The sequence below is a fragment of the Castor canadensis genome, chromosome 3 (assembly GCF_047511655.1).
Source record: "Castor canadensis chromosome 3, mCasCan1.hap1v2, whole genome shotgun sequence".
In the NCBI taxonomy this organism is placed as follows: Eukaryota; Metazoa; Chordata; class Mammalia; order Rodentia; family Castoridae; genus Castor; species Castor canadensis.
Genome location: NC_133388.1, coordinates 167,992,663 through 168,018,939, shown reverse-complemented (window position 1 = coordinate 168,018,939; position 26,277 = coordinate 167,992,663). Strand labels below are relative to the sequence as shown.

General features: G+C 32.7%; 1 protein-coding gene across 2 annotated transcripts in view; it reads right to left on the bottom strand.

Moving 5' to 3' along the window:
- Nucleotides 1-4,042: 4,042 nt before the first annotated feature.
- Nucleotides 4,043-26,277, bottom strand: part of Emc2 (ER membrane protein complex subunit 2) — a 37,303-nt gene continuing 15,068 nt past the window's right edge. Inside the window, exons 6-12 of one of the 2 annotated variants that reach the window (XR_012446386.1) lie at nucleotides 20,706-20,791; nucleotides 20,496-20,555; nucleotides 16,982-17,063; nucleotides 15,982-16,092; nucleotides 13,635-13,739; nucleotides 5,423-5,523; nucleotides 4,043-4,448 (exon numbers count right to left, since the gene is read on the bottom strand). Coding sequence is in view for 1 of the 2 variants with exons in the window: in XM_020179698.2 (XP_020035287.1) it covers nucleotides 4,362-4,448; nucleotides 13,635-13,739; nucleotides 15,982-16,092; nucleotides 16,982-17,063; nucleotides 20,496-20,555; nucleotides 20,706-20,791 (531 nt within the window). In the remaining variant the exon portion in view is untranslated. The remainder of the gene's footprint in view (nucleotides 4,449-5,422; nucleotides 5,524-13,634; nucleotides 13,740-15,981; nucleotides 16,093-16,981; nucleotides 17,064-20,495; nucleotides 20,556-20,705; nucleotides 20,792-26,277) is intronic. The other variant, XM_020179698.2, reaches the window with a different exon arrangement.

Here is a 26,277-nt window from a genome sequence, read left to right as displayed (position 1 = left end):
GACCCAATGCATCATGAGCCAATTCTTTGGCCTATGAAGGCAAGAACTCTCAACACTGGCCTGCAACAAATTTTCTAGCATTTTTTGTCTATGAAAGCACTGATTTCTAGTTCATTTTTCTTATACTATCTTTTTAAAAAAATTTTGGTGTCAGGGTAATATGTTCTCTTCATTTACATATTTTCTGGAAGAGATCATGTACAACTAGAATTGCTTATTTTTTAATTCTTTGGCAGTTTCTAATAAGGTCATGTACCATACAACCCAACAATTACACTTCACATACTTATTCTAGAGGAATAAAAATCTTACCAAACTCTCTAAATAAATGTTCACAGAGCTTTATTTGCAATAGGAAAAAATTGGAAATAACTCAAATGTCCTTCCACAGTGAGTGGGTTAACAGATTGTGGTACATCTGTAAACTGTAATATTACTACTTTGCAATAAAAAGAAACAAACTACTGACAAAAATAATGACAGTGAAAAGGACAATATGATGAGTGAAAAAGTCAGTTTCAAAAGGTTACAGACTTTATGATTGCATTTATATATTATTAAGGTGACAAAATTACATATAACTGAGAACAGATCAGTGGGAATGAAGCCTTCTGGTTATATGAGGACATAACTATTAAGCAGTAGTAAGGGAAAGTTTATTTATAGTGATGTAATTAATGGTCTATAGCTTAATAGTAGTGATGGTAACATGAATCTACACATGAGAACATGCATATACAGAAGAAAAGTAAGCAAAGATAGTAAAATCTGAGTAAGGTCTGTACCTGAGTTATTAGTATTAATGCAGTATCAAGGTCCTTGTATAATAATGTACTATGGTTATACAGATATTGGGAAAATCCGTAACAGGAAGACTCTCTGGTCTACTTTTACAACTGCTTACAAATCTTTAGAAGTATTTCAAAATGAAAAGTTATTAAAAAATTAAAAGTTGGCAAAACAAAACAGTGTATGACAAGAGGGTCTAACCTTTTTATTCTGGAAGAGTTAAGCAAGGCTTTATTCTACACAGAGGCAATGAGAACAAATTTGTGAAAGGAATAAGTATGAATTTGTGGGGAACACAATTCATAACCTGCCAAGAGTGAGAAGGGAGATAGGGTACATCTGAGGTTCAAAGTGAAAGGGGGTAAAAACAGTTCTAGTTTTGAAATAGTTCTCAAATTGACTTAATAACATTTTTAAAAGGTAAATTTCACTTAAAATTTTTACATTATTCAATTAAAATTGTTTTACAAATCAGAAAATCTGAATCCTAATTCTTGCTCTGCTAATAAATTATGACCCTTACATGTATATGAGTTTCATTTTGTCACCTTAAAATGGGAAAACATATCACAAGATAGATACATGCATTAGATACTAGAAAAAGCAAGGCTTGAGGACCCTTGACACCCGTCCTAGTCCCTGCTCTGTCACCCAAGGGGTTTCTCTAGGTCTCAGACTCCTTTCTTAAAATGGAGTACAACTAAATCATCTTCAAAGTCCTTTCTAAAAATCTAGTTCTATGAAATGAAGGAACATGAAGTTACTTTCAGAGTAAGTGGGCTGTGGTTTTAGAAGATTCTTGGAAATATGTGCCAATAAAAAGTTGAATTATATGCTTTTAACTTACTGAAATATGGGCCTCCCATTTCTATTTTTTTCTGCGTCTCCTTTGCTCCCAAATCAATATTATTCTTATGATTGAAGCTATGTAATTCTGACTTTTCTAAAAACCTTTTTGGATTAGAATGAGAGGTGCGGAGCAGCAATAACATATTACTTCTTCTGTTATATGTAATTATCTGCTTGCTTTAAATGATTATATTCTGAAATATAATTCCTGACATGCCTTAAAAGTACTGCATGTTTAAAGAAAAGCTTAATTGGGGATATATTAGTCAGAAACATACATAGCTAAAGAAACAGGAACACAAAATACAGCGTTTTAAAAAGCCAGTTTATTTCTCTTGTGTAATAGTATATATTATCAGGGAGTGTAAAATAGCTATTACACTTCTATGCATCTTGCTAGCACTGTGGCCAGAAAGAGAATGAGGCACAAAGGGTCATCCTACAAAGCTCTGACTTTTTCATTTGAAAGAAGGGCCTTCCCAGCAGGCTATTGTTCATCTCACTAGCCTAACCATGGCATAGCCCACACTTTAGATTTATGTTGTTAATATGGTAGCCACAAGTCACCTGTGGCTATTTAATTTTTTAAAAATTAAAATTTTAATTTCTCAGTTACACTAACTCCAGAAGCATTTATAGTGCTCAACAGGCACATATGGCTAGTAGCTGCCACAATGGACAGAAGGACAATTAATGTCCTTTCCTGAAAAAAGTCTGCCTTGGACTAATCACTGAGCATGAGAAATGAATCACTTCTGCTTCACATCAATTAAAAAGCTCCCTTTGGAGTTGGCATAATGTCCTATCTCTTTGAGGAAAGGAGATCTTTGTCACTATGCAAACAAAATAGTGTACTGTTAATGAAGAAGAAATAGAAGTAACCGAAGTAGTGTAGACAACTGTCTGCAACTATGAGATTATCAGTACATTTAAACCAAAATTTATAATAAACTGTCATTAACAATGCACTTAATATACACTACACTGCAATATAAAAATGTACTTATAAAAATTTGGGGGAATTTATTCGAAAAATAACTCAGAAAAAATAAAGTGAAACTAAGGCTGACAGCTATTGGAGGTAGTCAATTACTTATTACACAAGTACAACTGCTAAAGCAAATACTAATCTATGGGCTGATGAGGAGGAAGTCAGAGAGAGAAAAGGCAGGGGGACAGTGTATAGGTACTAGTTTCTTAATAACAAATAAAGGTTTGAAATGGCTGCGTATGTTGAAAATGAAGTGACCAGGTTCATGTGCATGAAGAGTATCTCTGTGATAACAGATCAGTGAAGAGAATTATCTTCTTATGGGAAGTTATTTCACAAAAGATACTAATCAGCTGCTCATTACCTGTCACAGAATAAAATGAAAAAAGATTATAACATGAAGAATATGAAGAATAACTTACTAAGAGTAAGAATTATCCAAAAAGTTAAAAGAAGCTGGTATTAGGAGGTTATAGCTCAAGTGGTAGAGTGCTTGCTTAGCAAGTATGAGGCCTTGAATTCAATCCTCATCATGGCCAAAAAATAAGTAAATAAATAAATACATAAAAGAGGTTGATACAACAGTTTTTTTCCTAAATTCCAGGTTGTCAGTTTTCTTCACAATTCCTATTTGCTCAAATCCAGCAATGAAAAGTCTACAGAAGCCTCTGTATATTGTTAGTAAAAATAAATAAAGTTAGATTAAAATATAAATCACACACTAATTAATACCAACAATAAACAAAACTGGCAATTTTAAAAACTAATATGTGCCCAAATGAAGTGCTTAATTTTCAAAGTCATTTCTATTCTCTACTGAAACATGCAAAATATTATTGAAGGTAACTAAACAGCTATTTATTATACAAAGAGAAGAATAAATTGTAATTATAACTAAAGGAGACGATAGGATATGAGAATTGTAATAATTTTCTTTCTAAAGATGGCATAGTTTCACATTTTTTCCCAAAATAAGCATCTCAGCCACTTCGATCCCTTTAATCCCTATTCTCCATGGTCCTTAAATATCCTTTTATATAATTTATAGTTAAAAAGTTCGCTAAATATGAACTGTGGAATGAATGGTTAAATGTAAGCGTTACAGCGCATAATTAACCTTAAGGCATTTTACAGGTACAAATCTCTACATCAAAAGAAGAATTTCACAAAGAGATACTAAACTTAGGAGAATAAAATATGTTAAGGCGAGACTGATAAAAATAATACAGCATATAAACAATTCAAACAGCCACTGAGGCAAAGTCCAACCTGACACTATAAACAAAGTCAAAAAATCCTGCTTCTGCAAAACATGTATACTATGTATTTCCAATCAGCAGTAGCAAGTTAACTAGAAATTGAGTTCTAAAATGATACACTGCTTGTAACAAAAAAGAAGTTAGAATCTTCATATGCAAGTTTAGTAAACCATGGTTTATTTAACAAGGGTATTTCTACATCAGATTGTGGTTTAAAAACAGTCTTAATATATATGTGACATGAAGAGACTGATGTACAATCAATAGGTCTTAAATCCTTCTTGAATGGATTTTCTCCAGCTTCCCGCTTAGCAGTAAAAGGCATTTTTAGGTGTACATAAACACATTCTTTGCAACTACCATCTTCACAGAAAATTAGAATATAAATAGTATGGGGCATTTAGTAAGTATGTCACAGGCCGGTAAGTTCAATTGTGCAGCTGTGAAATCTAACATCAGAGAGTTTTGAAACCTTAAGACTGGGTGATCTGCAATGTTTCCAACATGTCTTCAACTGCCTTAAGAGAGTATTTGGTTTCCTTCTTACTTCGACCTGCAAACTAATTAAAAGAGAAGAAAGAAGTTCAATTAGGTTCAATTTCAGTGACAGTTTCAAAAATCACAATCTTATCTTCATACTACTAATGGCACTCAAAATTAACTACCTTATCACCTATCAAATAAAATGTGTTTAGGAGACATTTTCATTAAGATTTCAACTTCAGGTGAAGTGTAAAGATTTTTACTGCATACTTGGCCAGTTTAAGCATTAAAGTATTGTGATACCCAATGAAATCATAGATTTGATTTTAAAATTACCTAATCTTAAGGATCCCAAAACATTTATGAAACAAAATATAATTTTTAAATGAAATTGAGCACATATTTATGTAGGAATGTGGTCAACTTCTACTTGATTCCATTCTAAGCAGATTTTTACAATTTCAAATAAGGTACAATATAGATAGAAGTACTTTTTATTAAATATTTTAAGTTTTAAGTTATCTCAAAAATTAAAGTAACTCATATTCTTAACTTTCCAGATTTACTAGTTGCCTAAATGACATCATCTTTTTACAACAAAAAGTTGTCAAACAAGACTTTATGGCACATGTCAAAATGATGTACATGTTTTAAAATACCATTTCTGGCTAAGTTGTAATTACTTTATCGATCTAAACTGGGATTGGATTTTCTAATGAAAACAAAAATAATGCATCAATTACTATCTTTGTATATATAAAATCAAATTAGTGGTATATTAAATTCAATCGGGCACATGTAATCAGTGAGAGGAAAAATTGTTGGAACACCCCATGCTGATTTCAAAATGAGTTTCTAACTGGATGGACAATCCCCATCCTCTATCAGTCTGATTTAACACAACATATTTACCAGATAAGTGTTTCTTTTGTAGGTAGAGAAAAATTTCCTACATTTATGTTACCTATTTCTTCTTGCTTAAAAGTATTATTTAAAATGTGGTATGAGCAACAGCTACTATTTTCCATTAACATAATTTCAAGTAACTGACCATTTCTTCAAATAGCCATGCAGTCTTAAGTACTCAGTACTTGATTTATGATGTGTTTCTTCTCTTTTGTAATTAACTTAATTTGGAAAACTTCTCATGACCTGTTCAGAAAGATTAAGTGATCAAGCACAGGTAACATCATAGAACCACAGGCTTCAGGAATTGGTAACCTGCCTCTGACCTTCTGGGTACTGCTTAACATTACAATTCCCCTACTTCCTAAGACATTTGCTTCTGTAGCGTTTTAGATAAGAGTAAATGAAAGGGAAATGCCAAGGAAAAAGAAAAGCTTACAAAAATCAAGATCATCTCCCTTTTCATAAGGCATCACTACCTTAAGGAACTATAGTGTTAAAAATGTAAGTAATAACTATAAAATATGGTAGCAACACTACCACACTTAAAATTTTGCTTTTAAATAATTTCCCTTGGCAAAATAAGGATGTAGGTTGTGCTTATTATCCACTTGATAAATTCATCTTCATGAGGATTTACTAGGAAAAGCTTTCCTTTTAACAATGCCTACCCAATGTAAACAAGAATGGCTCTAATCAGATATGTAAAAGCCAATTTTCTGAAAAAAGCTTTACTGGACTGGGGAAGGGGTACAGAATCGGACATTATGCAGCAACATTTCTTCTAATTTTTTAATAGCAAAGGAAATATAAATTTACAAAGCTAAAGTTGTAACATGTGTTTCAGAATATAGTATTTTTCATAGTTTTTACTTAAACATAAAAAAGTTTTAAAAATTACCAAATTAAAAAAAAATCAACTACTATAGTGTCAACACTACTGACAACCACTGTAATTTAGAATAAACCAAGCTAACTTATTTGTGTCAGAACAGATAAAAAGCAATCTAGAAATACCAATCTTTCATTTCCAATTTTGCCTGGGATGCAATTATTTTTGTCTATTCCAGAATTACATGGAAATTTAACTGATGAAGCCAGAATCATTATTTTTTTCTCAAATCTTGATTTAATTTTCTGTTTCCCAAAAGGATAGTAACACAATCACCTCTGCAATCATAAAATAACACATGGAACACCAGCACAGATGTATCTAACAATGTACCAAAGCAGCATTTATCTGGAAAATTAGTTTGTAGATTCAGATTAAAGTTTTTCTTGAGCATTAATCAAACATGCCTGCTTCTATTGAACATGCTAAACCAATTACCTAATTGAAGACCAAGTGGTGGCCATATACTGTTTCATTATTAAGTGGAAACCAAGAAAGAAAAGCAGTTCTTAAAATCTCATTTTCTGTCATTTATAAGTATCTAGAAAAACATTACAATACAGAATAATATATACCTTAAACTTCATATGCCTAGACATAAGTTGTGAAGTTGTTAATTATATTTTAGATATTTCTCTAACTACAAACATGCCAATCTCTGGAAGCTATACTTTTCTATATTGTTCACAAGTTTTGTATTTTTTTTTTTTCAAACAACTACATTTGCTTAAGTAAATTCTTCTCTTATGCTTCTCTTTTGTATCTGTAAGAAAATTCACCAGAAAGAACACAAAAGAACAAAATCATAAAAACTTGCTTAACAAATTCAGAGACTAATGATTCATTCACTATAATAAATGGGATACACTGAGCTCAAGATTACTTTTATACAAATTGTAGAAAATATGGGTAGACAAACTAATAGGACAAATGAAATGGAAAGGTGAGTGGATGAACTGAAAAACTACTATGCTGAGTGAAAGAAAGCAGACACAAAAGACCACATAACCTATGATCTCATTTATATAAAGTTCCAGTGCAGGCAAAACTAATTTTGAGTGACAAAAAATCAAATCAATGCTTGCTTGTTTTGGGGGAAAGGGGTGGTTTGACTACAAAGTGACAGAAAGGAACTTTCTGGCATGATGAAAATGCTGTATATCTTGACTGTGGTGATGGTGAAAGGGGTACGTACTTTTCTGAAACTACACTTAACGTGTGCATTATACACAATTTTATCACAATAATGTGGATAAAAAGGTAAAATAAGCTAAAACAGAAAGATTGGAGGTACAGAGTTATACAGCAGGGTAATTTCCCAGTTCATACAGATTTCTTTTCCCATTGAGAGATGAAGTCTTTGAATTTCAGTTGACCATGTGACATAGCTTGGTCAATGGGATATAAGAAAAGTGTTATACAATCAGAGGCTTAAAAATTTTGTGCACACTATACTTTACCTGTTTACTGCTCCTGAAACTCTGAGAACACCAGGCAAATAAGAGACACAAGGCCCAGCATATCCAGCTAACAGTCAACTAGCAGAATTACTGAACAGATCTAAAATCAAGCTGAATACCTAAAGAACAAGCACATAGGCTGATACCTGAAATCACTAGGCCAGCAAAACATAATTGATACAAATGTTTATGGAATTTGATTCACAGAAAAAAATACACAAAACCTTTGAAGTAAACACAGAATGTGCGAGATTTAAAAGCAACAAGAGATTTTATTTAAAAACTGTTATAGGTATCAAGAGGTAAAAATAAATTTGCATGAGAGGTGATTTCTAATTAAGGAGTATTAGAAGTTGCTACACAAAAAACTGACATGACCAACTGAAAGGTATGTTACTGTTTTGGGGTGGTATCCAATACAAACGAGAAACTGAGGAATTTCATGAAAAATTCCATGCATTATCCTTTTAATGCAATGAAAGAGAAAAATCATGTCTTCAGTAAAGATGTGCAAAAGATCTCTGGGTACTATGGAATTTATGGTGCAAAACTCAAAAGCCTGAAGAGCTTATGTGCTCCTCTCAGAGCTCTTTCCAAGGAACACTGACACTTTCTGAACAACAACAAAAAAAAGGCTCTAATGATATACAATGAAGGGAAGACAAGGAAAAAAAAGAGAGAGAATGGCAGAGCAGGCAAATGTTACCAAGAACAGGGTTCGGATCTATGAACAAAGGCTTAAAATACTGAAATGATGTCTAATGGCAAACGCATTTCATACAGCAGGGAAGAGCATGTTTGCCTAAAAATCTAATCAAGGTGGCCTATCACTGAAGAGATGAGAACGAAAAAAAAACCAAATAAAACTAACTTGAGCTTAATTACTATTAAGAGAATTAGATCTAAAATTAATAGAGAAACAAGTAGGGGTAGAAAGCCAATTTTTCCCTGGGAAAATATTTCAGGAGGCAGTGAGAAATTATAATTAAACCTTCGGACACATTCTTATAGAGGCAGCATACTGTGACCCTTATGGGTATCAAACCTGGAGTTAGACTGCCTGGGTCTGAAAATAGCTGTCATAACCAGGATATCACCTGGGGGAAGCTATTTCATCTTTCTGTGCTTTAATTTCCTCAGCTGTGAAACAAGAGGGTGGGGATATAGCTCAGTGGTACAGTCTTGTCTAGTATGCTTGAGGACTAGGGTTGAATCCCGAGCTCTACAAGAGGAAAAAACAAAAAGGTATAAAATAGGCAAAGAGAGTAATTCATACTAACTTCTCTACAAACATTTTCTACTACAATAAGTATTGTTATTATAATGGTCACAGCAGGCATAACACAGTGAGTTTAAAGTACATGATTAATAAACACTGTGTTATTTGATGAAAACTATGTTTTAACTCCTCAGAATACTTTTATTATGCTCATCTTGTAGAAGAAAAGCTAGATCCAGAGATGTTACATAATTTGTCTGTTGCATAATAATAAATATCAGAGCAAAATTCTGAACCCAGACAAGGTAGATTTACCATTTGTGATCTTCTCTTTACCACATGGAACTAGCTTCCATGGAATGAGACTCATGACACAGTACAGACATGGAGAGAAAACATTTGATGTCCACACAAGAAAAAAACTGACCCCTACTTCACATCAAAAATAAAAATCAATTCCAAGTAGACTAAATTAAACATGAAAACAATAGAAATTAAGAAAACATACAAGATTCTACCTTTTGAACATAGAGAAGCAAAAGCTTTCCTAAACAGAACACATAAAGTACAAATCATACGGAAATAACTATTAAACTTAAACACATTTAACTTCAGAATTTATGTTTGTGAAACACACAAACATAAAAAAGATAATTACTACACATAAAGCCAAAACAGGTGTACAATCAGAAAACAAAAAAATATAATGAAAAGTCATACAAGCCAGTAAGATAGACTTAGCCAGGCAGGGTGGTGCACACCTGTAATCCCAGCTACTTGGGAGGCAGAGGCAGGAAGATCATAAGTTTGATGCCAGCCCAGGATAAGGTGGCAGTGAGACTCTGTCTCAAAAACAGAATAACAACAAAAGGACTGGAGGCATAGCTCCAGTGGTAAGCACTCGCCTTCCATGTACAAGGTTTTGGGTTCAATGGTTGAATCCCCAGTACTGGGGAAAAAAAGAAAGAAAAAGATAGACATCACACACACAATGGAATTTTATGCAGCCATGAAGAAGAACGAAATGTTATCATTCGCTGGTAAATGGATAGAATTGGAGAACATCATTCTGAGTGAGGTTAGCCTGGCCCAAAAGACCAAAAATCGTATGTTCTCCCTCATATGTGGACATTAGATCAAGGGCAAACACAACAAGGGGATTGGACTTTGAGCACATGATAAAAGCGAGAGCACACAAGGGAGGGGTGAGGACAGGTAAGACACCTAAAAAACTAGCTAGTATTTGTTGCCCTTAACGCAGAAAACTAAAGCAGACACCTTAAAAGCAACTGAGGCCAATAGGAAAAGGGGACCAGGAACTAGAGAAAAGGTTAGATCAAAAAGAATTAACCTAGAAGGTAACACCCACGCACAGGAAATCAATGTGAGTCAATGCCCTGTATAGCTATCCTTATTTCAACCAGCAAAAACACTTGTTCCTTCCCATTATTGCTTATACTCTCTTCAACAAAATTAGAGATAAGGGCAAAATAGTTTCTGCTGGGTATTGAGGGGGTGGGGGGAAGAGGGAGGGGGCAGAGTGGGTGGTAAGGGAGGGGGTGGGGGCAGGGGGAGAAATGACCCAAGCCTTGTATGCACATATGAATAATAAAACAATAAAAAAAAAGAAAAAGAAAAAGATAGACATCATGAGAGAAGATATCCAGATGGCAAGAAACATATGAAAGTGTTCAGCAAGTGTTCAGCCTCATTGATCACTGGAGAGATGCAAAATAAAATTATGAAATTTTCTATACATGAACTAGAATAGTTGTAATTACAAAGACTAACAGAACCAACTGTTGATAAAGATATGCATCTACGAGAACTCTGATACTGCTAGTAGGAGTGAATAATAATTTGGAAAACTGCCTTTATCTACTAAAGTTAAATATACCCAATTCTGTGACCCGATAATTCTACTCAATGGTAAACACCCATCAGAAGTGCATGTGCTCTAAAAGACCTGTACAGAAAATTCAGTGTAGCCTTATAATAGTCCCAAAGAGGAAATAACCAAACTACCCATCAACAATTGACTAGACAGACTGTAATAAAAAAAAACACTGTGTATGCACATAAACCTAATAGTAAGTGAAACAGGTTAGGCAAAATGAATACATACCACATGATCCTATAAACTACAGGGTTATAAGTCAGAACTCTTGAGAAGGACAGAGGAATAGAAATTGAGAAGACCTGGTAAGAGCTAATATTTATATTTACTGGCTTAGGTATTTATTTGTTGAAATGCATATTCATATTTATGATGTGGTTTTTTTTTTTTTCTTTTTTTGTGGTACTGGGGTTTGAACTCAGGGCCTAAACCTTGAGCCAGTGTCTACCGGACTCACTTTTGTGATGGTTTTTTTTTTCAAGATAGTATCTCATGAACTATTTGTCTGGGCTGGCTTCGAACCACAATTCTCCTGTCTCTGTCTCCTGACTAGCTAGGATTACAGGAGTGAGCCATCAGAACCCAGCTTCTTTTTTCTGTATACAGTTTAATGAAAATTTATTTAAAAAATAGAGACATGCCATGTCAAACAAAATCACTCTGAATAGCTAGTTCTTTTTCATAAATAGCTTAAAACAATGACGTATTATACATACTATTAGTTTTGTATTCTACAAATATCTTTAAATCACACATATGCACACATCCACACCCCAGGCCTAGTCTGTGTGGAACCCTATTACAGATCTGAGTTATCCCAAACTGCATTTGTAGAAGCAGTGCAGTTTTGTAAATGTTTATAAACATTCTGACTTATAATATGCTAAAAGAACATTTTTTTAGAACTAATATTCCCTACAAAACATAATATAAATACATAAAGGTAACTTTCCATGATCTTATGAGGACACTGAATTTTTTGAATTTTCCCAATCTTTTCTAATCAGGAATGGGAAAACAAAGAGTTAACACCAAAATCAAAACCAAAGCAACAGAAAAGAAGCCTACAAATGATGTCCTTCAAAACAACTCGATTATAGGCAATTGTCTAAAGCCCTCCAATATGATAAGTCACCAAAAGCAGCAGAACCTACACAAAACTAACAGCTCTGTGGTAGAAGCAATAAGAAGTCATAAAGGAGAACCGACTACTTTGGAAAAAACAAAATCTGAAATTATGAACAAATACTAGCTCCTCAAACAAGAGTTATAGCCTGCAAAACTTACAAAGTCTTCACAGGATCCAAATCAAAGACAAGTGTAAAAAACTGGAATGCAAATGTGAGGTTAAACAAGTTTAACCACCTAAAGCTTCAAATTCTCCCAAATACCTAGCAAACACCCATTTCCAGAAGCACAAAACCCTCACTCCATGAAGAAAAACTACTAGAAACCAAAATCAAACTGAATAGGCAGAAACATTAGGGCAAAAGGAAGAGATGGTCCAGATAAGGAGGGTAAGGAGGGATTAATAGCAAATGAAAAAGAAAACAACTGCTGCAATAATACCTAACATTTAAAGCTGAGAACAACACTTCAGGATTCAAGATCATTAGGACTGTATAAAGTAGAACAGAGAAGTGCCAGAAAATCTGAGTTACGCTTAGCTATGACAAAGACTAGACAGACAGAGATCACAACTGAGCTACCTATAACAAAAAAGAGGAAGCCACAGAAAAGTGTCAACTGGAAAAGCTACCCTATCTTGTCCTCCCCTCCCCCCATTCCACAGGTATTTTCTACTAACAGCCCAGGAAAACTAACTTACTTAAACATGAAAAACAAACAAAACAAAAGAACATGAACAAACTCTACAAAAAAATTAGTCTGGACAAAAAGTACAAAAAAAAAGGATAAAAAAATTTGAAAGGAAACAAATGAGAAGTAGGGAAAGGAAATTAATATACTCTTAACTGAAGCCTTGAAAAGGAAAACTTAAACAGAAAAAATATAATTTAATTCTGAAAGCATCTTTTCTCAAATAAAAGGCCTGAATTCATATATTAATTAAGTGTACTGTGTATTTGGGAAAACTGACCCAAGAGTAATCAACAAAACATATTATAATAAGAGTACTGGATTTAAAGATAAAGAAAAAATTCTTTTGGGTAACCACACAAAAGCCTAAATCATTTACGGGGGAAAAAAAAAAAGTCAGGAGGGCATTGGGTTTCTTGACAGCAACATCCTATCCTAAAAACAATGGAAGAATATGTTTAACATACATAAGTAACATAAATGTAAGCCAACAAATGTATAAGCTATCCTTTAAATAAAAAGGCTGATGTTATACATAAGAGTTAAGTATATATTTTTTCCTAGGAGCAAATTTTCCATGAAAAAAATTTCCTATAAAATCTTATAGAGATGAGCTTCAGAAAATCAATAAATGAATGAAGTTTTAATATAAGATATGAAGTGTAAGTAATGCACAAACTTTTATGGTATGGTTTACTGTTAGGCTTTTCTTCTTTTTTTAATTTCTTGAGACACCGCTCATCAAAGTACACTCACATAACCCAATCTGCTTCTGAAATGCATCATGCAATTTATCCTTCCTAGATTTTTAGAAATACTTGATATTTGCAAAATGAAGAATGATTTCCACATGGGAAGACTAATTATGTAATCATAATACTAATGGATTCATATTGGGAAAAAAGTGGTCCTAAAACTATAAATTAATTCTACTAGTTAAAACATATTTGATAAAGACCCAAAGACATAAAAGTGCAATGATATACATTAGACTTTATAGTTTGTAGAAACAAACATTATGAAGAAAAAAATATTAACTAATGTACATGATAACAAATTATCAATACTAACCTGATAAGCTCTGTTTATTTGACTAGCTGCCCAACTAGCATATTTCATGTTGTCCTTTTTCATTTTTGCACTTGCTTTTGGATTAGAAGCAATATGACTTGCAGACTAAAAACAGAAAAGAAACATGAAACAAAATTCTCTTTTCTAGTCAAGATAATAAAGAACTATTAAAGGGTCATACTTGCAGTAAGCTATAAATTGTACCAAGACATTTTAAAAAATAAAAATAAAATTGAGTGTTTGAAATGAAAATATATTTTAAGATATGGTACAATCCAAAGTAATAACAGAAAAGGTATTTCAATATCTGAAGTGAAATTATGCATTGCCACAGCTCTTAAAGCTATGATTCCCTATGAGTTAAATAAAGAAGCCACAGAAACATACTCTGTAAGTCAAAAAAAGCACTTTTTACCATTAGGGTATTATTAGCATTATTTTTTTGTTACTGGATCATACCAGCATTTCAATATCAGAATCATGGAATATTAACACCAGGAATCTCAAAAATAATTTAGTCAACTTCCTACATTGAAAAAACTTTCAGTCCAACAGGAGTGACCTGACTTCAAGTTAATACAAGTATGAAATAAAGGAGATACTTTCTCTTTTCACCAAGAGCTTCAAACTGTGTTCTACAGACTCTATAATGTGATACACCTCCTTTTTAAAAAAATGTATTTAAGTGAGGGATCTTAATTTGAGATCCATGAAACAATCTATAAATCCCAAAAATCATAGGCTAATTTTTAAATGTATGTTTATAATTCTGGGAGATTAAGGTATAAATTTTGTTTTATTTTTAAACATATCTTATTCTTAAAGAATATGCCCATGTCATTAAAAAAAAAAGTTAAGCCTTTCTTTTATACTTCATCTATTCCTTTAGGCTCTTTTACCTGCCTTTACTCCTGTCAGTGAGATATCTAAATGCCAATACTGAATTTCTATACCTTAAAATATCACCTTTCTTGGACTGAATATAAGTAAACATAGTGGTTACAAAAAAGATTCTAAAGTCAGGTGCCTAGGCTGGAATCCTCAACAAATCACTTAGGACTTCTATGTCCACCTATAGGATAAGTTAATTAAATCTCTGTCTGAGTGTTACCACCTGTGAAATGATAATAGTAAAAGTATCATTCAAACAGATAATGTAAAAATTTAATGATTTGAAACAAAAAGTAAAGGGCAGGGTTATGGTTGTGTATGCTCATAATCCCAGCTACTTGGGAAGTGGAGGTAAGAGTATCAAGGATGGAGGCCAGCCTGGGCAAAAGCTCGAGTCCCTAAATGAAAAGCAAACTATAATAGCAAAAGGACAAAAGGGGACATGACTCAAGTGGTACAGTACTTGCCAAGCAAGCATGAGGCCCTAAATTTAATCCCCAGTACCACCCAAAAATAAATAAATAAATAAATAAATCAAAAAGTAGAACTCATAAAGTGCTATGTATAAGCAATTATTAGTAATAATTTATTGTTATATTGTTTTAAAAATAGCTACCTAACTCACTTAGTAAATACTGCTTTTCCAAGGCACTCCAACTGTTCTGGTAGAATCCAGGAAAATTTTCATGAAATTCCTATAAAACATATTCTAGTCATATTTTCTTTTCTAAAACATTTATGTTTCTTCTCATTTCTGTTTCTTCAATAAATTCTTTTCCACTGAGCTGAACAAGAAGAAACTCATCTAAAAGTCCGTAAGAAAGACTAGGATAAATAAAAAGTTTGAAGAACTGACCTAATAAAAGTTTTATTTTCCTAGCCCTTCTGATTATACACGGTGCTCATTTTACATATATTTTAACACTGAGCAAATTCTGCTTCCCACAGCTCTTGTTAATTGACTTTTCTAAGCTTTTCATTTGACATACATAAGCGATAGCTACACACTTCTCACAGTTTCCAACTGTTTTTGTGTATCATAAAAAATGTTCTTATTTGATATACTAGAAATTTTATTTTCTAATATATTTTATTGGCAAGGTTAAAAATTATCTCATGTAATAATAATTAGGTAAGTAATATGATGATGCTGAGAATAATCCAAAATTATCCAAATAAAAATACTTTGGTATCTATTAGTATTTAATTTCATAAGGGTAGACCTTCAATGAAATGTTAAAAGATATTTTACAATGAAATGTCAAACAGCTAGGATTTATAACATTCAAATATAGCACTGCCTTCCAACCTATAATTCATTTTTAACTAGAGAAAGAAAATCATATGCTTGCCAATAAAATAGAAAAAATGAGCAAGGAATGATTGGAGGGGAGAGTTACATGGATTTTTAATGACAGATTTTGTAAAGTAACATTAAGCATACACCTCAACTCACCATATAAAGCCCAAACAAAGCTCTCATGTTTCTGTTGTTCAGTTTCAATGCCTGTGCAAAATACTTTCTTGAAAGTTCGAGGTTTTCAAGTCCACCTTGGGTATATTTAACCTGTTAAAAGTTGCAGAGTGCTGAAACTTGTTTATTTTACTACTTTGAAATATAGCATGTTTCATCATACCTTAGACATTAAGTAATCGAAACAGATATTCTGCAAACAAATGCAAGATGTTAAAAGAATTCACCTTAAGGTTGTTAAACTTAATCTAAAATTTAAAACATAACCTCCTTAAAAAAAAATCAAACTATTCTATTCTATGAACATTTAAGACCACTGAGTTGTTTTTAAAACAAAAATGCTGTCACAACTAAAAGGTCACTATAACTTTTATTTCAAGCTGCCTTGCACACACTTCACAATATTTTGTTTTCTATTACAGGGATTATAAATCTAAACTTGGGATCTGAATCATCTTTTTTACATCTGTACTTAAATAATTAAACTGTCCTTTTATATTCCTTTACACCATTACATTGTACTGCTACTCCTACCAGCAGACAAATGAAATACATTCTACATCCCAAAGTATTGGTCTTAATATGAATCTACTAGTATACAGATTTAAAAATCCTAATAATTATAAATATCTCAGAAGCAATTAAATGGTGACAAGTGTGACATTTATAACTAGGAAAGAAAACAAATACCATATAAAATACAAAGAATTTTACTGCTTTAACTAGGAAAGAAAACAGTAGACAAATACCATATAAAATACAAAGAATTTCACTGCTTTAAATAGAATGTTTTACTGCAAAATTAGTATTTTCATTGCAATATTAAAAATTTAAAGCTTTGATTCCAACAATTTAACATTCATCAGATATTGTAAATATTTATATACTTGCCTACCATGAAGAACTACTGTTAGTACCATAATAATAACCAACAGCAACAAAAATAAAATCACACACATTTGTTGTTTCTAAAAACACTTACTTCAGCATACTGCTGACAGTATAAGTGGTTGTGTGGATTAGTCATCATAAGTTCCTCTAAACAAAAAGCTGCTTTTGCATAGCTGAAAAATATCAATAGAAGAAATTAATTTTAAAGGTCAATGAATTTTGTATTAGATACAGCTTAAAGTAATTTAAAAACAGTTTAATGATGTTAGATATTTCATTCCTTAACGTTTAAATAGTTTTATTAATAAAGTACTTATCTTGCATTCATAAATACCAACATTAAAATCTTTAATGAAATGAATAAACAAGTATGTTTAAATCCTAAAATTCTATGAATAATCGACAGATATTATACTTAAAAAAACACTTGGTCATAACTATGACATCTAAGCACTATTAATAACATAAGCTTTAAGAACTTGGATCTATACATAAAATAACTTCTATAGTCTATAAATATGTAAAGTATAAGAAAGAAATAAACATTTTATACCACTGCTATTAAACTATATAGTAGTGAAACAAAAATTTCTGCTGAAAATCTGTGAAGACAACAGCCAGAAAGGGCTCTGGAGAAACAGCTTTAAGCCATATGACTGTAATTCATCTTAATGTATTTTATAAGCTTAAAGTCATGTGTCTATCCTAACTATTTATAGGTAATCATAAATAAAGATGTTAGATTTATTCCCAGTGAGGAGGTAATGACACTTTTAAACAGAAACAAGCAATCTAAAGTTAATTCTAGTATTATCACAATATGCAAAGGTACCTATGTTTACATTAACACCCCACATACTCATTTTTCAAAATACTTATACTCCAGGACCACACATGTATAATGTTTAATTATAGCTAATTTTTTTTGTTAAGTACATTTTACAAAAATATTTTTTAGAGTAGTTTTAGGCTTATAGCATAATTGAATATAAAGTATGCAGAGTTCTTACACAAGAAAGTAGATATGTGGGATAATATGTTAGCTTCACTGTACGAGCCATTTTAAAATGCATCACAATAATGCTGCAAACCTCAAATATCCACCCCAGAGAGCTGCCATGATGACCACATGAAAGAATGAACTTGTATCAGAGCTACTACTGTAGAAGACAATTATAATAAAAACTGCTTTGCATGTTTCTAAAACTGTGGTGGTGGCCTCACTATTACTTTTAGAAGACCAAAGGGCTCTTCCCCTGATTAGCCCGAACAACACACTCTCCCCAAATAATAGCTAACTTTTAATAAGTGTTATGCACTACTCTAAGTGCATTATGTATACTACCTCGCTTTATCCTATCAATACTCTAAAAAGTAGAAAATTATCACTGTTCTCTAGCTGAGAACACTAAGGCACAGAGGTATAAAATGAATCCCAGGCTATGCTATTTCAGAGAGCCCCTGTATAACCATAACGTACATAGCCAAGATACATAACACACCACAGTGAAAAGCTGTGCTGATGATAGTGATGAAACTGATAACGGTGACAGATAAAATGGGTACAGCAGTAGTTGAAGACCAATTACATCCTGTAGACTACTCAAGAATTACAGAATTTTAGATTAATGAAAGATCTTAGATTCTCATCTAAGAACTGCATCTTTTTAGCCCTTTACAGTTTTATATCTAAAACTTAGCATTGATTCCTGAAACATGAGAGGAATTTAGTAAGTTACTGATCAAATGATTGAATAAATGTCTAGAATAAAAGGATTTTAACTACCTATCTACCATCTATCACTCTAAAAGAAAACAGGAAAGTCGTCTCTACCTTAAATCAACTTTATCAAAAGACAGTTTTCTTTTTTTCTAAATGTATTACTTTAACTAAGATGACACCAAAATTCATATTAAGGCTAAGAATAAATATTCTTAGGATTTAAATGAGTTAAGAACTCTAACTCTGGTTCTAATATAGCATAAAGCAAGATAAAATGGGTACTAGACAGTAATTGACTTAAGATAATGGAATTACAAGTAATTTTTGTCTTGGTCTTTATGCTTTATTGGGTTTTCCAAATTTTCTGCATTAGGTATTTCTTGAATTTGTAAAAGAAAAAAAGAGATTTCCTTGATGATTTGAAATGCACTTATTTATTTTGGGGGGGTAGGCTTTAAAAACAGGGTCTTAGTACATAGCCCAGGCTGGCCTTGAACTCACAATCTACCTATACAAGCCTCCTAAATATTGGGATTGTAAGTCTGTGTCACAACACATGTCTTGAGAAGTTTTTAAATGCCTTCATCCAAAATCTTCAAAAAAAAAAAAGAAATTTTACATGACTGTTAGTTGTTGTAGGCACAAAATAAAACTCCTTTTTAACTGAACTCTGAAAAATTCAGTTTCATGGATTTAAATATAAGTATTACTTACTGTCTTACATGCAGAAGAGATGAGAATGCTTACCTATGTACACATAAGCATACATATATCTATTCTGAACATGATTCAGTAAATAGTTTCCAAATGATAAACAGAGACTCTGGCAACCAGAGTACAGAGAAATGAAGAATGGTTCCTAGAATACAGTATATGTCATCACTAGATGACAGCTATCGCTTTCATTTTAGCTCCCACTTTTATTAAAATAGTGAAAACAACTACCTCAATCCTTTATTTCTCATTATAGATAGATAGATAGATAGATAGATAGATAGATAGATAGATAGATAGATTGATTTGGGCAAAGGCAATAAGCAAATGTCTTCATTCTATTTTATTTCCTATGTCAGCTGTTTGTAGTTTGAGAACAAGGTTAAGTATTTATGCACAATAAGAAAATGTGCATGAGAATCTGATTCTATTCTCTTAAAACAAAGGGAACAAACAGGGTGAAATATTTCAGACTTAGAACTGAGGGAAAAAAGAGGGAAAAAAAATACTATGACTCTCCATGGAGGTTAGCATTAATGCTGTGATTTTAGAAAACCTGCACTAAGACTCTGCACTAATCCTCTCACATTGGGATTTCCTCCTGTCACTACATCAACAAAAAAGCTTAACAAAAACATTAAACATCCAATAAGCAAGTTCCTACAGCATTCAACATTCTTGATTATTCTTGGTTTTGAACCCAGGCAACAAATGCTTCTACTTTGGAAGAGTAGATTCTCTTAGTACTAAGGCTAATGAATGCATACAATTGACAGAATTTTTAAACAGCAGGGAGTATAACATTCTTTGTGTATAAGAACAATTTGAATCTAAAAATTCACAATTTTGATTCACCAAAAATAACAGCTCAGAAAATACAAGCCTTTCATATTCCAATGAATACCATCTGCATTCCAAAGAAATACTTGTTTCCCAAACAAAAATAATTTAGCAAAACACAACTGATCTAGTTAGAAGCTATTCTCATACTATGACTAACAAATTGTTGGATTTATTATTCATTCAATTGCTCATTTATTTCACTCCTCATTCAAAATGAAAGGTGATTCAAATCATCGCACCAATCCTTTGGAAACCACAGTGGACCGAATTTACAGTGATGAAAACTGTACTCTAAACAAAATTTCATATGTATTTCACAACTTACTCATGTTCATTGATATAAAGTTCTGCAAGTTCATGCCAGGCTTCTTGGTCTCCCACAAATCTGGTGGGAGGAAAGGGGAAAAGGAGTAAGTGTGCAGATATTCAGTAAATGAACAGCATGGAGGCAAACAGGAAAATCAAATGCAAATTCCATTTTAATTAAAAAGATTTATCAGAATAACAAAACACAATCCTCTTGTAAAACACTCACTGTTCCAGATACTCATTCAGCTCCCGAATGGCCTCCACATTTTTCCCCTGGGCTTTTCGAATGGCAATCTTACGCTTTCTCGCAGCCTGTGGGTTGACATTAATAAAGGATTAGGTCTCTCATGATTCCCTGGGTTTCTGTAAAGAAGGTAATTTGACTGTGCAAATTATTATCTCAATGCCAATGAAATTCCATTGTAGAACTACTGCTTAGTGAGAGTTTATAAACATACCCCATGACATCTCACTGGGGAATTCAAAAATTCCGCTAGCAATCACATATGCTTTACTTTTGATGCATACAACATATGCATCGTTTCATCCAAATAAATAACCATCCAAATTCTGATAATTACAAGTCAGCAGGGACTCTTAATCTTTATCCAATCTAATGTCCTTTACTCTGTCTCATTCATAATATCTGTATCTTAGGAGGTAGAGGGACAGTGAAGATTAAGAGGAAAAAACCTTACCATGGCCACTTGAATGTTATACAAATGTGGCTCCTGACAACTTTTTCACAATTTTGAGAGAAAAAAATTCTATCAATTGGTCTTTTAAAAGAATAAAATAGGTGTTAAATATTTTATAATAAATAAAATAATTAAATGAAGTCTTAAAGATGATAGAGAAATCAATGCCTTTATGCATTCATTATATATATGTATATATCAAAACTTCTATTGTTTGTCAGGCACCGTGCCAGACAATGAAAACATAAAAAGACACAAATAATTCCTTGTATGAGCTCAGTCTCATGAGAAAAACACATTAGGTGAAAAAGTTTAATGCAGTTAAGGGCAATGATAGAGATTCTAGAGTGTCATAACAACAAGGAGGAGATCCTAACATAGGCTGTGGCACAGTGGAAGAAACGGAAGGATTAAGAAAAGGACCCCAGATATGACACCCATTCTGAAATAAGAAAGGCAACTAGAGATTAAGAAAGCAAAACAGGACATTAGCGTGGGATGTCACATTCTATGAGAAACACATAACGCAAAGGAAAAAGCACCTACCATGTCTAATCAGACTCAAGTTTGAAGGCTCAGGTAACAGGTACTAGAGATCACAGTATAGATTATTAAATTTGAGTCACCTAAATCTGTTTAACTCAAATGCCTAAGAATAAATAACAAAAGGTGCCATAACTAGGGCCATGGTAAGCTTATTTGTTACGAGCATGATTTCTTACTGCTTTCTATAATACATACTGTACAAGATGCACACAAAAGCAAAATGGATGGATGAAGCTTCTTTAGTAATAGAAGGTACCCATTATGGGGATGGAGAGGTGAGTGGCTCCAAATTAATTATCTCTTCTTACCTCATATGAACCCTAGCCCCACATTGCTGACAAGTTATCTCCACAATTATCTAATGGCATTTTCCTAATTAAAATTTGTCTCCATTCTCTAAGAAGAAAAACTAAAATTTTGAAATGTAACATACCAAGTTGTTCACATAGGCTTTTGTTGCACTTCTTCTAGCCTACCCTGTATAATCAACCAACTGAGAGAGATAAAATAATATTCTACTCAGAGGCAAGCCAGCAGAGAAAGAAGAAGTTAGTTAGGCAGAGCACTAAAACCCTGCCCATTCTTTAACCAGAACAGATGGGAAATTACATCAGAAAAGGCATAAAAAGAAGCAGCTCCTGTTATATGTACAATGGCTTTTTAAGCCTATTAAAGGAAGTTCAGCATGGCTCATAACGCAAATTATAACTCACATCTTTAATCAGTTAGACCGACAAGAATGAAACAAAAAAGCTGACAATATGCCATGTGGAGTACACAGGGGAAGAAGTTCTCTCACCCGTCACAGAAAAGAGGTACAATTAAAAAGCTTTTAGCAGAGGGAAATTTGGTAGTATTTGTCAAAATTTAAAATGCATGGGTCTCTGACCTGGATATTCCAGTTCTAGGGATTCATCTTATATATGACATCTACTGTAATACTGTTTCTGAAATCTAAAGGTTCACCAAAGGGTACTTAAAAAATTTTTTTTCATCAAGTCAGGGACTATACATCCATGCAATTCAATGCTATGCAGTTATTCAACAGGATGATGCAAAGGATGGACTGAGAGGCCATGATCTTTAAGATACATTGTTAAGTACTATGTGCCATTACTTGCATTTCCAACCATCCTCTTTGTCAAAAAGGGACACGCGCACGCACACACACACACACACACACACACGCACACACTTTCTGTGCATGGAAAAAAAAAAACTCTGAAAGGATGCAAAGAGAAAATTTACAGACTTTACTTAGGAGGAGGAGGACTTGGAGTCAAGGGCAGGACTTTTTACCATATACCATTTTGTATTATCTGTTTGTTTTTTTTTTAACATGAGCATGCATTACTTTTTCAAAAGAATATTTCACCACTTTTAAAAATAGGGAATAGGTATTCCATTTCACCACCTTCTCTAGAGAAAAATTTGGAAACTTCTAATCATCTTAATCTTTTTCCATAAGAAAGAATAATTAGTAATGCTAAGGCTATCCTATTCATTTGGGATTTGATGTCTTTCCCCAACCCACTATTTTTGTTTCATCTAAGCTACACTCATTCTTCAAGGTGTAAGAGGCCTGAAATTCATGTAATAAGTCACTAAAGAAACAGAATTTAATAAATCTTTTAAAAAGTCCACTATATCTTTATTATGTCATGCTCCCTTCCTAAAAAGCACAGAGGTAAGGTGTTGTCTATTCACCCTTTTTTTCCCAGCACAAAGCACACTGCAAACAATAAATGTTTTTCAAAGAATAATGAATGCATGTGAGTGGGAAGGAGAGTCATTTAAAGCTTGAATGAACAAGCTCATTTCTATGCTGGGTATCTTGGAACAGACAAAAGAGTCACATGATCACTTTTAGACAATGTGGAAAACAGTACAAAAATCTGAATTACAACTATAAGTGAGGATGATCAGAGCTTTCTTACCTTTGAGATAATGTCTTAAAAGTTCTTTAGAAAAAGAAACAGTGACGTCTCCTGCACAATAATTTAACTGTCTAATATTAAAGTGATGTCTCCTACCAAGCTTTATTAATTCCAAGACTTAGATGGCTTTGTTTTTTCTCTCAACATGTAGCACAGTGCTTTCCAAGAATATAGTAACAGAATTAGTATTTTACTGTTAGTAACATCATCACTTTGGTGGCTCAAGAAAGGTACTCAATAAATGTTTAAAGAAAGGAGGGACTGAGGAACATTAAATAATGTTTGATGAAAGAACAGTACATTAGGCAAATCTGAATTAGACACCTTGCTCAATAATTTGTCCCTAACCACTAAGGGATTTAATTGCTACCATCCCATATATACTTTATGAAAGAAACCATGTGGATTTTTCTTTTAGCCAGTCTCAAGTCATAAAATTCCATAAAATATGAAAGGCACTAAAAAGATAGAATAGTATTTAATTACATATTACCTCACATCTTAAAGAAATAATTAAAAATGTCCCCAACTTAAGCTTCAACAGAATTAAAATATTTGACTCCTAATTCAAAGAAACTGACTTAAATGACTAGCTACTGATATTAACCTGGCATGAGAAAAATAAATGAAACTTGGGAACTCTTTTCGGAAACTTGATTTCACCTTTTTCAATATACGGCTAAGTGTAAAATAAAACTGGTGAAGTCGCCTAAGTCAAGTTAAGTACATGAAAAAATCTTTAGGAAAAGAAAAAGGGTGCGTCTTATATGAGACTTTTTTTTCTTAACTAAGATAGCAAGCTATTGGGATAATTAAGATTGGAAAAATTTCCAGTTATAATTCTATTAACAGTATCTACATAAATTTCTAGAAACTATTTCTTACTTCAGCTTTTTATAACATACAGACTCACAGCTGTCAAAACTTTTCCTTCAACATTCTATATTTTATGAGAATCATCACAAAACAATGAAACCTTTCCATTCAAATATCTATAAAACCAAATGAATAAACAAACCTGGAAGTTTCTACAGAAAATCTCCCTGGAGAAAGATATTAAAAGTAGGAATCTATAACTTACGCAACACTTCAACTGCTAAAACATGTATTATTACAGAATGTCAAAAAGAGTAAGCAGAGATGGGGATGGTGCCTGGGATAAATGTGCTCCACAAACTAACACTTTCATACTAAGTAATTTCTTTAGTGTAAATAATTTCTTAAAAATGAATCAAGTTACTGTTTAATTTTTTTTAATCTTTGTTTTTATTTTTTATTAGCATATATTAAGTATACAAAGTAAGGAGTTTCACTATGACATTTCCAGACATGCATGTAATGTACTTTCATCATAGTTATCCCCTCTATTACTCTTTCTTATCTCCCTCCCCCTTTTCCCCTTTCTTTTCTAGATTCTGAGTAGTCCTCCTTTTATTTTCATTTTCTTTTTTCCCTCCTAGATTCCACAAGTCAGAGAAAAAAATGTGGTACTTGTCTTTGTGAGACTGCTTATACCATTTAACATGATAATCTCCAGTTCCATCCATTTTCCCAGGAATAATTTCACTCTTTTTTTTGGTTGAGTAAAATTCTACTGGATGCACATTTTCTTTATCATTCATCTGTTGATGGGCACCTAGGCTGACTCTATTAATTTGGCCATTATGAATAATGTCATAGTAAACACAGGGATATAAGTATCTCTATAGTAAGCTGACTCTGCTCTGATTCCTTGGGGGTATATACCCAGAAGTGGTATGGCTGATCATATGGAAGTTGTATTTTTAATTTTTTGAGGAACCTCCACACTTATTTCCATAGTAGCAACACAAATTTGTATTTCACTAACAATGAATAAGCGTTCCTTTCCCCCCTGTATCCTTACCAGTGTTTGTTAAGTTTCCTTGACAATATCCATTCTGACTAGGGTGAGGTGGAATCTCAAAGTACTTTTGATTGTCATTTTCTTAATGGATAAGGAAGTTGAACATCTTTTCATGTACTTACTGGTCATTTGTTCTTCATTTGGAAAGTGTTCAGTTCCACTGCATACTGACTGATGAGATTTGCTGTTTTGAGTTCTTTATATATACTTTAGATATTAATGCTTTGTCAGATTAATAGCTGGCAAAGATTTTCTCCCATCCTGTAGGCTGTCTCTTCATTCTGTGATTGTTTCTTTTGCTTTGCAAGAGTTTTTAATACAATGTCATTTGTCAATTCTGACCATTACTTCCTTAGCTACTGAGGTCCTATTCAGAAAGTCATTGTTCATGTCCATATCTTGGAAGTGTTTTCGAAAGGTTGTCCTATAGTAATTTCAAAGTTACAGTCTCACATTAAGGTCTTTAATCCATCTGGAGTTGATTTTTGTACAGGGTGAGAGACAGAGATTTAATTTCAGTCTTTTACATGTGGTTACTCAGTACCATGTGTTAATGATGTTGCCTTTTTTCCACTGTTGTCCAATTATTAAGCATTTTTGCTTATGGTTGTAAGATCTACAACCATGCATTACATGATTTTTAAAAAGTCTACTTTTAAAGAAATACTTGCCAAATAAAAGTTTCATTAATTTGTACTGTGTGTTGATATAACTATTTTTCCTTCTATAAAA